This window comes from Trichechus manatus, unplaced genomic scaffold, assembly GCF_000243295.1.
Source record: "Trichechus manatus latirostris isolate Lorelei unplaced genomic scaffold, TriManLat1.0 scaffold00141, whole genome shotgun sequence".
In the NCBI taxonomy this organism is placed as follows: Eukaryota; Metazoa; Chordata; class Mammalia; order Sirenia; family Trichechidae; genus Trichechus; species Trichechus manatus.
This window is the reverse complement of record NW_004444077.1, coordinates 1,822,251-1,838,334: the sequence shown is the minus strand read 5'-3', so window position 1 is coordinate 1,838,334 and position 16,084 is coordinate 1,822,251. Positions and strand designations below refer to the sequence as shown.

At 34.5% G+C, this 16,084-nt stretch overlaps 1 protein-coding gene across 9 annotated transcripts in view; it reads right to left on the bottom strand.

Moving 5' to 3' along the window:
• The window catches only part of MTMR2 (myotubularin related protein 2), an 86,146-nt gene that overhangs the window by 67,250 nt on the left and 2,812 nt on the right, over positions 1–16,084 (bottom strand). For 3 of the 9 annotated variants that reach the window (XM_023739816.1, XM_023739819.1, XM_023739824.1), the window contains exons 1-4: positions 12,009–13,064; positions 10,729–11,085; positions 9,509–9,579; positions 460–525 (exon numbers count right to left, since the gene is read on the bottom strand). In XM_023739816.1, the coding sequence (XP_023595584.1) occupies positions 460–514 (55 nt within the window). In that variant the 5' untranslated portion in view covers positions 515–525; positions 9,509–9,579; positions 10,729–11,085; positions 12,009–13,064. Of the gene's footprint in view, positions 1–459; positions 526–9,508; positions 9,580–10,728; positions 11,086–12,008; positions 13,065–16,084 lie in introns of those variants that run through there. The other 6 variants (XM_023739820.1, XM_023739821.1, XM_023739823.1 and 3 more) reach the window with 4 other exon arrangements.

Here is a 16,084-nt window from a genome sequence, read left to right as displayed (position 1 = left end):
TCTACTCTGCTCACATGGGATCACTGTGAGTCGGAACTGCCTCTACAGCAACTAACAACAGGACAACAGAGCTGGGTGGGGAGGGGAATCACTGCTTGGGGGCACTGAATTTATGTTAATGGTGGTAGAATAATTTGGAAAAGGAAGTAGTAATGGTTGCACAACATGATGAATATAATCAATGTCACTGAATTGTACATGTAAAAATTGTCGAACTGGCAAATATTTTGTTACATATGTTTTTACCACAATAAAAAAAAATTAATCAACCTCCTGAAAAGGAAGCTGCATATTTACTCTCTTGAAACCAGTACTAATTATTAATTCATTGTTGGAAACGTAAATCCTTTCTGCTTTCATCTCAAATGCTGTGTACTATTTTATTTCATGACAATAAAAGGATGTCTACAGTTAAGTGTTTAACAGCAGACGATTATATGTAGCTATACTAAAAAGCACCTTCACGATATGCAGCAGGAGACACTTTGGCAACTGCCAACACACACCAGGGCATGTAAATTTAATCTAAGAGAAGAGAACAAAAAATTAGATCTCATAAACCATGGAAATTCATTTAACCTCTCCAAACATCAATTTCATATTACAAAATGGGGATAAAAGTACCCGCTCTACTTATATCACTGGTTAGTATAAAGATGGGGAAAATGCTGTATAAACTGTAAGATTCTTTTACATATAAATACCACTGCAAAAAAGGGATGGCAGCACTGCAACTGACAATGTGCCAAAATGTGAAAAATGAAGTTATAGTTAAAATGCTTAAAACTTAATTTTAATGCCAAAAACAAGTATTTATGACACTAAGAAATAAAAGGCATCTTCTCAGGAAGCCTTTCTAGATTAGCACTACTCCTGGACGACTCCCTGGATGTATGCCTCTCAGCATATTCATCTTTAATCCATAGTTTTTTTTAACCAGATCTGTCCTAATGTTTTCAAGCAAGTTTATGCTTTCTGGCTTGGTAAAATACACAAACTCAATAATACTTGTTGCCAAGACAACCTCCCAAGTAAACGTCAGAATTCTTTCAGAGATTAACATTTATAACATATCCATTATATTAAAACGACAGCCATAAAATAGTAGACCAAATCTAATCACATTAAAATAATTTAAAGGAATAACTGATTTATAGGGAAAATATATTAAATAAAGAAATATTTCAGAAGGTCATATCTTTCACTACAAAGGAAAGATTTGTGGAATAGTCACAAAACGTGATTTAAAAACCTGTCCTTCAGCATCATTTCCCCGTTATACTGCATAAATTTTCCCCATAGAAAGGCCTCCCGCACATGCAGCACCAGGAAAATTTGTTCTTCATTCCTAACTAATGTGGGCACTACTTTGCCCAAACCTTTTATCAGAATAGTTATCAACAAAACTAAATTATAATCATGATTCCCTTCTGTTCCTATTAATCCTTTAACGGAAGTACAAAAAGCACTCACAAGGCTCAAATATCTAAGCCAGAAATAAACAGAAAATTCCCAGGCCCTGAATTACCTGCAAGTAACTAGTAAGATTCAAAATAATGGAGAATTAAGTGTACTTTGGAACAAAATGAACGTAATACCTCAAGGGTGGTGACTGCTGTCGCCATCAATTCCAACTCAAGAGCATTATCATCTTAATTCAGATACATGTATTATGTCAAAAAATATTTATAAACAACACATACATATGCGATATTAATGAAGTTGTTATAAAGAACATCTGCCCAAAAGAAACAAAACTGAAAGAATATAACCAACACTCTAGCATATTCTTGTTAATAAAAAAAACAAATCCACTGCCATCGAGTCGATTCTGACTCACAGCAACCCTATAGGACAGAGTAGAACTGCCCACAGGGTTTCCAAGGAGCAGCTGGTTAATTCCAACTGCCAATCTTTTGGTTAGCAGGTGAGCTCCTAACCACTGTGCCACCAAGGCTCCATTCTTGTTAATAGCACCAAATTACTCTTTACACTTACACTTATTCATGTTTACATAGAATCCTTTACCCAAGAGGCTCAAAATACTTTTTAGAATAAAACTGCAACTATGTTTTATTAAAATTATTTTAATGTACTAAATCCTAATTCATTATCAGCCCTTAGGAAAAGCAGTTAAAGATTATATGGACATGCAAACAATTCACACTGATACATGCCTTCATCGAAATTCTCAGAGGCACTGCTCTTGTAATTGGGAAATGACTCTCAATAAAAATTCCCCTCTCTCACCCACTCATTCCACCTGAAACTGTACTTAATTCTTTTTTCCTCATTAAAAAGAATAAAGTCAGTACTATTAAAACATTAACTTCTGGGTCCACAAAATAACCAGATGAATACATACACACACGCACGCACGCGCTACAGAACAAAACTTAGGTTTATAGCGGCTGCAAGAGTTATAATGTAGCACAGCACTAGTCATCCTCTGTCTTCTAATAGCCCTGTAACTATCTCAGCCAAAGTGACAGAGTTTTCTTTCCACCACAAAATCAAAACAGCAATCCCATCATCTGACTCTTAGTCATGCCCACACATTTACTGGTCTGTTGTTATTATAACACAAAGTGTTTTTCCTTTGTTATACTATTTCTATGAGCAATACTCCACCCTTTTGGTCTCAAAGTTCAGTATAGCGTTTAGAGGAATAGAGTTATACAAACTAACTATTGGTGAAAGGGGTAGAAATTATATGCTTTTCAAAATAGCATCATTAAATAAAGCACTCTCCACTTTTCTACTTTTTGTTTTAAATAGGAGTTTTTTAGTTATACTCATTCCTGAGACTTAATCAGGGTAAAGACTTGCAAATTAAGAAAATTACATCCCAACAAACAAATTTAGGTACCTACTACAGAAATACTCCTTGACACAATACTACTGGACTTACAAGCATCCCCGTTAATGCTGCAATGGCAAAGAAATCTATCTCCAGATGGCAGGTGGTTCACTTATCACCTCCAAATATTCCCAGACTTCAAAGCACCACCTCAGCTTCCTTGAAAGGATGGAGACTAAGCAACTCCATCTGGAACTAAAGACCTCTTAGTCATCTCCCCTTCTGCTCCTCCCACTCTACCCCTCCATTTGGAGAGCAGGAAATTTCTAAACCCTCTTCTTTTTCTTACCTTCCTCTTCTTTCTACATTTAATGACTTTGTCAGTGTAGAATGCATGAGAGGTAGAGTTGAAAACAGATATCCTAATTCAAGGGATTTATAGTCTAATGAAGGTAACAGATATGTAAGTATCTCATAATTGTACAGTGAGAGAATGAAGGGATATAAAGGACACAAAGGGAACAAAGAGAACACGGACGTGGGTAGAAGTGCTTAGTCATCAAAAACATTAGCTTTAGAGTCACAGAGGCTTGGTTTCACCACTTACCAAATAATAATTCAAGCAAATTAAGCTTTTTTTATCTATAAATTAAAGATAGTGATATCTTATGAGAGCATTAAAGATCAAAAAGCATGCTATATAGAAAGTACTTAGTGCTACTATTTAACTGGTAGAAGGGTTTAACAAACAGCATTGTGGAAATACAACGGCATCCTCTTTAGACAGGAAAATAAGATGAAATCAGAAATAAAGTTCTCCTTTTAAGAAGGAACCCACTAATTGAATTAAAATGAAGCAAAGCACTTGGTCCTAAAAGTGCTTTTCACTAAGGTTTTTACTGTAAAATGTCTTCCATTTGCACTAAGAAAACTGAATATAAAAACTTTCAAACTTAAAAAAAGTTTTAGAAACCTGATGAATTACTTAACAAAAATCACATATATTGGGGGAAATTACATACACACACATGTATCTTGCATCACTTCTGATATATTCAAGCAAAAGATTAGCCCAAAACTTCAACCACAAAACCAGTTCTACCGCAGTATTTTTCAGTGCAACGTTTAGCAAAGCATCTACCCCCTCTCCAGCCCCACTGGTTTGCTGGACCATTAGTAATAGTGTGCTGGACTGTTAATGGAATAATCACTACTTTATTGTCAATCACAACAACATGGAGTACTTCACAATAATAAACAGAAAATAAAATCCAAGCACTAACAGATACCATAAATATATTTATATTCCTCTTATTTCTCCTGATCTAGTATTTCAAAATCCACTAGAAATATTTCTTACAAAAGTGAAAAAGTATTTCTGAAAATTAAAGATGCAGATAAACATACAACAGCATTATACGCTCAATTCAAAAAAACCTAGAAACCCGGAGACAAGACACTTATCTCCATGTATATTAGTAAACAAACGCCACCAGAGGATTTGGGAGAGTTTGTGTTTCTTTTATTTCCAGTTATTACTGGTCATAGTCATCACAATAAGATCTACACCACTTGCCTTATTTAAACCACCTCACTCCTATCGGCAATTCAATTTTTCTTCAGTATTCCATGGAAAGAAAAGGTCCTTTTAAAAAAGTACTTTCTTATAAGTAATGTCCTGAGCACATGAATAGCATGTCTGCCCAAGAACATTTAAGAATGTGTTCTATATTCTGATTGTGAACAAACTTTTCCAGGAGTGCAAATTTTGCTCTCAATACTTACACAATGAACTATAGTGTCATTAGCACTGTTCATGCCCTATTAGTCATTCTGTTGCAAATTTTATTTAAAAAATAATAATAAAAGGCCCTCAGTGTCTATAAAGCATTTGTGACATAAAAGACTTATTGTCAAAATATTCGCAGGATCCCCAAAACAGAAAAACCCCCAAAGACAAATTAATTTAGTTTGTAATTATTTTAAAAAATGCTATGCCAGAACCCTGTGTTTTTTAACTTAACAAATCTATAGGATAAAAATTGTGACATAAATGATCTTACCATCATGGCACTGGACTGACAAAGAGATTACATTTTGCATTCTTCAGGGAAACAAAGGAGAGTTGAGCTCTGCAACAGTCTCTAAACTGGCACATGTTGGCACTTAGTTTGAAAAATTTCAAGATTCTAAGGTACATGTGACCCTGGATACGGTTTAATTTGTATTGTTGTAATTCCAGGTCTATCAACTACATTTCCTAAACTAAAAACCAGTGCATATTATATGAAAATGCAGCAGCAAGTTTGAAAAACCAGGTCATTTTTCCATAAAATTATCCATAAAGGACTATTTTTTTCTTCAGAGTATTGTTTCTTTAAAGAAGATCTTATCTGGAAATGTAAATATGTAAAACAGGTAAAAACCAAAGTATTTTAACAAAAATGAGTGTGTCCGTTGGGGACAAGGTGAGGATCAGAGTGTAGGAGGGACTTTGGAATTCCAGCACCAACCCCAACACCCTCAGCAGCCCCTCAAAGGAACTTCTCATAAACCCCTTCAAATATCTCTGATTCAAACTCAGGTGACAGATAGACAACAAACTTGTATGGATTCATAAGGGAAAAAATTCTTTATGAGTTTAGCTGAAAGATACGTCTTACTAAACTGAAACCTAGTCAGATTAGTATAGCTTAAAGCATAATACTGAGAAACTGCATTTCCTTTTAGAAAGAAACACTTCCACTCCAAACTAAAGAATGAGTGATAAACACTAAAAGAGGGAATTGATCTACTTAATAAATGCTTGCTCAATCAATACTTTCACCTGGACAAGTACGGAAAACACATATGGAATTCATATCTTGATAAACAACTTCTCATGCCATTTTCTCATCCCACAATGCAAATCTGAACTCATTATTAAAATCAGAAAGTTATATATCCATTCCTTAGGTCATCTAGATAGATGTTTTGTTTTTCCAAGACAGAGCAAACCTGATTATTACTATTAATCTATCATTACCCTTTCAGTGTAATGAGATATAACACTTATACACTTACTTCAAAGTCATATAAGTGAAGTTAACATAGATTATTTTATTCAGGGACTGAGTTAAAATATCCACTAGGAAAAGAAAAGCATTCAATGTTTCTCTCTCTAGCCTGGAGATGTTAAATTAAAAATCTTACACACTGGCATCACTCAGTGATTCAAACCTGCCAAGGGCCTCTCTCCATAATTTTGAATACTGTTCTATCCATATTTTCAAATATTCAAATATTCTACTACTTAACAGATTAATTAGCTGTTAGAAATCATAAACCATAAAAAGACTGGTTTTTTTTTTTTTTGCTTGCTTTTGTCTTTTTTCCACATCTCCATCTATATGATAAGAATGAGGAAAATAACAAAAATTTTTTTTTATGGCTTCACAATAATAATACCTTCCATTAGCATAGCTCTTTACAAATGTCAAAGTGCCCTCAGAGACATTATCTTCCATATATACTGTCAACTCTAAGGCTAGACTGACAGAACCTAACAACAACAGACACGGTGAATCTGGCCACAATTTTCAAATATCTAGGATTTCTTTTAGATGACAAAATGTATACCCCATGAGACTTGATGACTTCCATGTTATAATTTATGTTGGGCAGTAGAAACAGCGTTAACCTTTAGAGTCAAAGTTCCAGTTCCAGATCCACCTCTTATAAACAGGGAACACTGGGCAATCGTGTCACCTTTCTGGGCCTCACTCACTCATTTGTCAAATGAGGGCCTATAGTACCTACCTCACAAGGTTGTTGTGAGGAACAACTGAGCTGATATGTGAAACAGCTTCAAAACCATAAAAACTACATCAAAATGTGTTAATATCACCAGTAGCTACTCTGATTACATGAAGGAATAATAGCAAACATTCATTCATTCACCATTTTCTTCTACAGAAAACAGCTGACAGAACTCTTCCAATATAGGAATATCATCCTGAGCAGTTTGTGTAATTCTTTAACGTGACAATCTAGATTAGCACAACCAAAGAGAAATGTAGGTAACCTGTACAGTATCTATTCTCGTTTAATGCACTTAAAGGACACTCAATAAAATCTGAGCATGAAGAAATAAGAGACCAAGTGACAAGCACAGGTATTTTTCCTTCTGATTTTAAACTGAACAATAGTACATGTTTTCAATTAATTCACAGGGAAATTCAGTGGACATACCATCATCGCTGAATCATAATAAAACTTTACATTTATGCTATACTTTACAGTTTTCAGAGCATTTCACACATACTATCATTGAAATATAATAAATGTCATCCTGTTTGTTCACAAGTATATTTTAACATTCATAAAACATCTAGATTTAGGCAAATCCCTTAATATTATTAGTATTTCAACACAAAAAATGAGAATTAGACTGCCTAATAGCTAAAGCTCCTTTTCAGAACTATTATAATTCTGAATCTAGAATTACAAAAAACTTTAATAGAAAATGTAAAACACAAAATCAAATAAACTTATTAGAAATGAATAAACTACTTCAATAAGATGTCAATTTTTAAAAAATGATTATAATTAAAATATGCCCAAAATATCCAGATAAATTAGACAATGGCATTTTATGATTAAAATTATTAGCATCTGAGAATTACACAATATTTCAAAAAAATTAGGATAACTACATTTAATAATGTAAGGATACAACTGACTAACTATTGTAACTATCGATATACATAATACAATATAACATATACACAAAATTATACTAAAATTAATGCAAACTCTTATACTTCAAAAAATATCTTAGAATATCTTGGATATATTGTGAATATCAACTATATCAATATAGTATTATAAATGCAAAATATTGTAAGCTCTCTGGCTTGTTGTATAAAGTATCAGATTCTGTACAAACCAAATAAAACCCCTCCTAATAGTGTACTTCAAGGAATCCAAAGGAAAAATCGAAATTTTAACAGCAAACTATTCATGTTGTTGCACGCTGTAGAGTCGATTCCGACTCATAATAACCCTATATGACAGAGGAGAACGGCCCCATAGGGTTTCCTAGGCTGTAATCTTTACAGACACAGATCGCCAGGTCTTTTCTCCCATGGAGTGACTAGCCAGTGCTTAATCACTGTGCTACCAGGGCTCCTTTTAAACTATTCACAGCACCTACTATTTACAAAGCACTAAACTAGCTACTGGGAACCATGGTGGCGTAGTGGTTAAGTGCCAAGGCTGCTAGCCAAAAGGTTGGCAGTTTGAATCCATCAGGCGCTCCTTGGAAACTCTATGCGGCAGTTCTACTCTGTCTGATAGACTCACTATGAGTCGGCTCTGTCTGATAGACTATGAGTCGGAATCAACTCAAATGGGAATGGGTTTGGTTTGTTTTTTTGTTCTTTTTTTTTTTTTTTTGGTAAACTAGCTACTATCATGCAAAAATGAAATTAGATCCCTGCTTTTGAGAAGCATAAAGCTTAAAGTCTAAGAGAGTTAGCCATGGAAACAAAAAAAATTTTTTTTTCTCTTTTATCTGGACTACCAGGCTTTTTTCTAACCGCCCTCAATGATTTCAAAATCAGAATCAGCCACATAACTGACTAAAAACGAAGAAACATTACATGTTTTTCATGCATATAACCCATATGATTTGTTTCAGGAATGGTGATGAGGGGAGGGTTTTATAGACATGAAACACAGTGAAGTTGTCTGTCCCAACAAAAGTCATGACAGTAACCTGGTGAAGTATAGAAGTGGGAGTCAGGAGAACAGCTCTGACACTAAATAGCTCTGGGACCTTGGAGGAAACAAAAACAACCTGTCCTGACCTTGTAGCATTCTCTGTGCCTTTGGGTAAGTTACTGAACTTCTCTAGGTCTGTTGCTTCATACACAAACTTACAGAGCTGAACCTGAATCTAAAAAAGCATCCACATCAGTGGTTCTCAAACTTTAAGTACAGATTCTCAGGCCTGCACCCAGTGATTCAGAATGTATGAGCTGGGGCCTAGGAAGCTAAATTTTCACTAAGCACCCTTGAGAAACACTAACTAGATGATGTCTAATGCTCCTACAGTATAAAAAAATGATATAACTTGGCTCAGCACCAAAATCTTAGGAATTCATAATCTAACAGTATGTGCAGAACACAGTAGATGCTAAACAAATATTTATAGACAGAGAAAGTAGGAAGGGAGACAGGAAGAAGAAAGGAAGGAAGGAGACTGGGAAGGAAGGAGGCTAATTAGCAAACTGGTCATATTTTTGACTAACAGACATACAAAAAGGCTGTAAAAATTAAAACTGGGTAAAATATATAACGTCCATCAGCAGCTGGAAAGCAAAGACCTCAGTCTCTACAAACATACAATTTTAAAAATAACATAAGCACTTGTCCCATCTTCCCAAGCCAAACTGCAAAATACTTAGGAGGAATAGGGGAAAAAAAAAAAAAAAGCCAAAAGAAGTCTAATGGAAAATTACCAGATGAATAAAACTTAGTGACTCTTCCCCAGGTAGAAGAAAACACAGGATTTTAAAAACCGAGATGTGGAATTGGAACTGAAGTTTGAAGTCACTGATTGGTCATATGCATAAATTTCATTTGGGATAATATATATCAATCCCAGAAATAGCTAGCAATATTAACTTTTGTCTATTTTTAATTTTCATTTTCCCATTCACTTACATTATAATTTTTGAGATGTTTTATCTTCACTTCTGATGATCTTCAAATGTCAATGGCTCTTAACACATTAACTGTAAACAAACACAAAGGAACTTAGGGGAATTCAGATATTTAAGGAACCCTATAATAAATTATTCCAAGTTATTCTTTAAAGCCTGGGGAGGAGGGCTGGCATCATATTTTCATGTTTACTTGCTTTATAAATTACCTGATTATCAAAATGCAAGACTATTCTTTTGAATGAAAATACTACCTTCTTAATCATCTTGGCTGCTAACCAAAAGGTCAGCAGTTCAAATCCACCAGATGCTTCTTGGAAACCCTATGGGGCACTTCTACTCTGCCTATAGGGAGGCTATGAGTCAGAATCAACTCAACGGCAACGGGTTTTTCAATCATCAGGTAAAGAAAAAACAATCATCCTACCTTCTGTCAGAAGAATAAAACATTTTGTGCTAGAGAAAATTATCTCCAAATATGGACACTCTCAACTCACTTATGTATTGTGTACCTCATCCTCCCATTCAGTAGGACACCCAGGCAAGGAAACTCATGTCCTTGTCACTACCACCCAATCCATCTGCCCAAGTTTGGGCCTGGACCTGTAGTGCTAGATCTTCAGGTATGCTCAGTTCTTTACAGCACATAGACTCTGAAGTCAAACAGACTTGGGCTTAAACGGCAAATTGCTTTCTCTAATCTTCAATTTCCTCATCTGTAAAACGGGGACAATAACACTGCCTACTTTATATGGTTGTTACAAAAAATGCATATAAGGGACTTAACATCATGCCCAGCATATAGTAAATAATAAATGCTAAGCGGTATTATTTTTATTATTCTTGTTATTACTAATATCACTACTTCTAACTTATTTCTATCACTTAGAAAGCAAAGCTCCAATACAGGGCCATCATATAGTTGATATTCATCCTTATTTCAGGTGTTCTATTTTCAGGTATTACTGCCTTTGGTTATAATGGAAAAATGTTGTTCAGTATCAGTAACAGAGGACATCTGTATCACAAGAAATTTTATTTTTGACCTTTTCTGGGCATCCTGGTTCAGCTCAAAAAAATTAATGCTTGTAATCACTAGCCCATCACCAGCCAAAGTTATTACTTATTTTACTAATGCACAATCTCCTCACAAAGCCCTACTTGCATTCATTTGCAAATACAAGAGTGCCTCTGGTCTAAGTGAAGTGTTGTAGATTTTACCTGGAAAATACATTTCTCCTTTTTGAAATTATCCATTTGTAAACCAAAGAAGAAGTGGCTAATTGTCTCCAATACCCATTCTCTTCTTATTCCTTAATGACAGAACCCCCAGTTTTTAACTTGGCACAAGAGCTCACAGAAGAGACTACTTATCTTAGCCTCCCCTGTGGCTGGGTATGGCCATGGGATCACATTCTGGTCAACTGGATATAAGCTAAAAAAATGTATGTGGCTTCTAAAAAAAGTATCCTTTAAAGAGAGGGGGCATGTCCTTCTTCTTCTTTTCCTCCTTCCTTTTGAATGGAATAAAGATGCAATGGCTAGAGCTTCAACAGCAATTCTGGTTCATGAGGTAACCTTGGGAATGGAAGACAGAGGTTAGAAAGCCTGTGTCTTTGACACTTCAGATCCACCATACCAGATCTGTACGGACTATCTCTAGGCTTTTATGTGGGGAAAAATTAAATTTTCTCTTGTTTTAAGTTACTGTTAGTTTGAATTTTCTGTTACACTATGCTAAACCTAAACCCTAACTTTAAGAAAATAAAGGAGGAAAAGATTTGCAAATACCAGGATTCAGATTTTTTTGAAGTATATAAATTAAAATAGATTTTCAAAGTTAATTTTTATTATATTTAAACATAGTATCTATCCTTATTTAATCTAGACTAAACATAATTTAAAGAACCCAAGAATCAATCACATCAAATATTCTCAATAGAGTCTTTGAAAAAACAAAAATTCATTAGCAATTACTGTCCATGGGTCCTATATACTTGGGCTGTGGAAGAATTAGGAAGCTTGCTCATTAACGGTCTATAGTGATGACAACACTGGTACATAGATAGAAACACATTAGAAGAAATTACCACAATTAGTTCTGTATAATAAAGCTACAGAAATGAAAATAGTGGCTATTTTCATTAAGAGGGTATCTCCCATAGTCTCTTACTTTAATAACTTTGTGTCAATCTTTTTTTTTCATACTTCTGTTTTCAATCTGACTTCCAACAGAAAGGAGGTTTATAAAAATCAATCCCTTTTCCTATTACCTCTCTAAATTTTTAATCTTATTCACCAATTTAACTAAATCTTACAGTAGGCACAAAGATTGCTAGTGCTTTACATATTCAAAACCAATTTCCTTAAAAAGGGCAAACATTCCCCCACTAAAATCTGGTGGATTTCCACTGGTCAAATCCTGAGTCACATGTAACCTTTGGCCCTGGTGATTTCAAATACAATGGAATTAATTTGGGAGCTTTCCAAAATAAACTTACTGCTTTCTGGACATCTGTATCCAGGTTATTTCCTTCCCTTGGGCATAATTCAGGCTTTACTAGTTCAGGTGATAGCCTCCTGGAATTACTTTTTTATAATAACTTTTCTAAATGCATGGTATCACTCATGTATCTCGCCAAAGTTCCATTTTTAAGAAAAAGCCTAAAATATGTATTGATTGGTGTTACTCGGCATTGGAAAAGAAAAGACCTTAGGAAATTTTCTAAAAATCAGCTATAATAAATCTGTAAGAGATGACTTTTATCTTCTACTACTTTAGTCAACATTTTTACAAAAATGCTATCAAGTAATAGGCTGATAGTAGCTCCAATATAGACAGACCTTAACTTAGTCCATTTCAGCTAATGTTGATGGAGTTACTAGGTACTAACTAGCAAGAGGTCCAAGATGGTGGTTCTCAAACTTTGGCATGCATCAGGATCACCTCCAGGGCTTGTTAAGACACAAACCACTGGACCACGCTCTCAAAATTTTTTATTTAGTTAGGTCTGAGGTAGGGCTCAAGAATTCATTTTTAACATATTTCTAAGGAATGCTGACACTGATGGTTTGGGAAATACACTTTATGAACCACTGATCTACATTAATATAGAACATTTAATATAGGAGGAATGCAGAAAAAGTACACAAAATCCAATCCCACCTTCAGTACTAACTTATGTGTCTTTTATTAATAATTAACCTCTTCAAACATTCTTTCTGAAAAATCTAGATGATAATTATGACTAGTTCACAGTAATACTGAATCTTGTGTAACAGAAGTTTAAAGTTCTTTTAGGGTCCTGGAATAATGGAATCCAAGATATTCAATTTTTAGTTTAACAATATAATATCTGACATAATGCATTAATAATAAGGCCAAGGTTGAAGGTTCAGCCTGTTAGCTTCACTTTGTTCCAGAGCTATAGTTTCTACCCCACTAATCCTGGCTAGCTGCCTCATAAGACATGCCAAGAGTCACAAAGGCAATGGGTAAGACTGTATGATTGGACACAAATCCATCACCACTATTGCAAAAACAACCCAAAAGCAAATATCCTACCAACATATTACCCCACAATGACCTCAAGGCTGAAACTAGAGACGAGACCTTGCAGCAAGATATGTTTTAGCAATCTTGAAAACTCTTCTACATCTTCAGGCTACAAGAATCAACAAAATTCATGGAAACAAAAATTCAGGATTTGCTGTTTTCAAATGCTAACTTTAAGGAACACATGCAATTTAAAAATTCATAGGTTGGGGACTACTTTACTTGAGTATATAATTTTTTAAAGTAATTTAAATGTAATTATGGGATGTTCATAAATGCTAATTTTATGGACTAGAAATCAACTGATAAAACCAAAATAGTCTGGGACAAACACATGTTGCTCAAAATAACTAGAGCATGATGATATATGAAGAATGAAAGAAATACATATTAACTAAAATGACTATGTTAGTTAGACAGAAAGGGACCAAAGCAATCAAAAGTAGCAGCTGGAAAAACGGTAGGTGTGGAAGAGACATGATAACCTCAAGATATATAGGAGTGGGCACAGAAAAGATAACACAGCCAGTAAAATTAGCTCAGTGCGTCAAAAAGATCACGTGAGAATAACTTCAGTTTGAACTTGAAGGTTGTAACTGGTCAGGCCAAAACCCACAGAGAAAAACCCTTTTTAATCCTTTGAGAGGAAACAACAAACAAGATCAGTGGTGAACACTTAAGTCAACATTCCTTTATTCAAATATTCACTGAGCACCTATTAGGCACTAGTATTTTAGCGTTCGATTATGCATAGTCAAAAGTGATCAATGAAATACACTCAAGCAGTACATTTTACAATAGTGTACAAACTTAAAAATGGAAAACCAGACTAAGAAGGCAAAATAGTACCAACTTAGTGTTAAAATCTGCTGTATAACTTATTATAGTTATGGGGCTCAGGCTTACTGTAGCTATCACATATAGACTACAGTATTGTTCCATCTATATCCTACATAAACCACACTTACATCTTGAACCAGAGCAAGATCAGTAAGAACAAAATTATGGAATATAACCATATCAGTGTGCTGAAGCAAATTTTTTCACAACTCTCTCTCTCTCTTTCTGCAGGAGTGTCCTGAAGTGAATTTTTTCACAACTCTCTCTGCAGGAACATGTGTGAAGAATGAACAATAGCAGGATATACAGTTCACCGAAGTAGGGCAATAACAAGCAGGATTCATCAAAGAAAACTACTTTTTTTAAGGATACAAGATGAAATGACTACGGCTGATTAGGAAACTGCTGTCTGTACATCATATAAAGAACGAAACTGCTCTTCTGTGATGAAAGGCATCAGGTCTATCACGGCCTAGAAGGCAAAGCTAGAAACAATAGCAACTCTGAAATGACTACAGACATATGTCAAGATTCAACATATGTTTAGTGTGAACTACAGATTCCACAACAGCCTTTCATCCAACTTCAATGGAGTGGTCATTCTCAAAAACAATAGGAACAAGATGGGTTAGTGTATTATTTTTCAGATTCGTATCCTTCCTACTTCTCAGAAGGGCTTCAAACATCTTACAAATTATTAAACTTAAATATAACACATAAAATTTAAACTGTGTTCATCTAATAGTAGAAGCACTTGCAGAAACTAGAGATGAGTAGATTACCAACTTCAGTTATACATTTGGCTGAAGATTTTTACTAAGCTGAAAAGAAAGATAAAGTTACGTAGTTTTTATTTTCTAACAAACCGAAAGTATACGTAATTTTTTGCACAATTTTCTTTGAGGCTAAACTTAGCAGAAATTTATGCCAATCTAATGCATAAAAGACATTCTGTGACACATTAAACAGCATTATCAACCACCAACTTGCAAGAAATATCGAAATAAATTCACAAGGCAACTTCCTAATTAAGCATCTATATAAAAACAGAAAGTCTAAAACCACATTTAACGACGACATTTCTGCAAAAGGCTGAGATAATCCAAACATCTATATTTTGCTTTGTCATAGGTTAACAAAAGTAAAAACTTAAGCAACCTAGGTAAACATAGTTATTAGAACCATGGTTCTCAACTCTGTGTATTAGAGTCACCTATGATTTAGTGTTAGCCCATATTAAGTTTAAAATTAAGTTTTCTAACAAGTGTCTATTCTAACAAGCAGCTATTCTGTACTGTTGATTAAACAGAGTGCTACAAACAGGTATGATGATTATTTCAAGATATGAAGGAATTCAGCAGAGTGACTTCTATACAGTAGACATTCACTAAATGTTATTTTTCTACCTTCCAGAGGGAAGGAAGGAAAGCTGCCATTCCCCTGTGGAAAATAGGGAGTCATACTTATATTTTTGTCTAGACTAACCTACTATAATCAAAATTCTTCCAAATTCCTATGTAACACAATTTTTTATTAAGAAGTTAAAATCCATGTATGAACTTATAAAGTTGATGGTTTCCTTTTTTATCAGGAAATAATTGTGTTAAAGTGGCACAGCCAGCTAGGTACATTACTCTATAATAATAATAGATAACACGTATTGACTGTAATTTCAAAAATATATAACAAAGGTTATTTGTAAAGAGAATATCTTAGTAATTGATAATACATTCACCTTAATAAGTACTGTCATTAAGATAAACTGATAGAATTTTAGAGCTGTAAGACCTTACAGATTTTCTAGATTAACTGCTTTATTTTAAATGATGAGGAAACTGTGGGCTAGAAAGGTTAAGTGATACAGTCCACAAAGCTAGCTGAGCCAGGGACTGTAGAACCAGAGCCTCCTGACTTTAGTATACACTTGGTTCTTTCCCACATACTATCCTGCCTCCTGTAGTTCTAAACGCTCGGCCTTGGATGAGATCACTAGTTGTCTCATTTGTTTTCTTTACATTCTATTCTGAACCATAATTGCCATTTGTAACTTTCCCCCCTCATTTCCTCCCTGCTTTTCTCACTCCTTTCCCATAAAAATTATAATTTTCCAATCTGTTTTCTGAATGAAGGATTTTACAACTAAGCATGTAAACTCTTGGCTTTCTAAATTTCATAGTAATA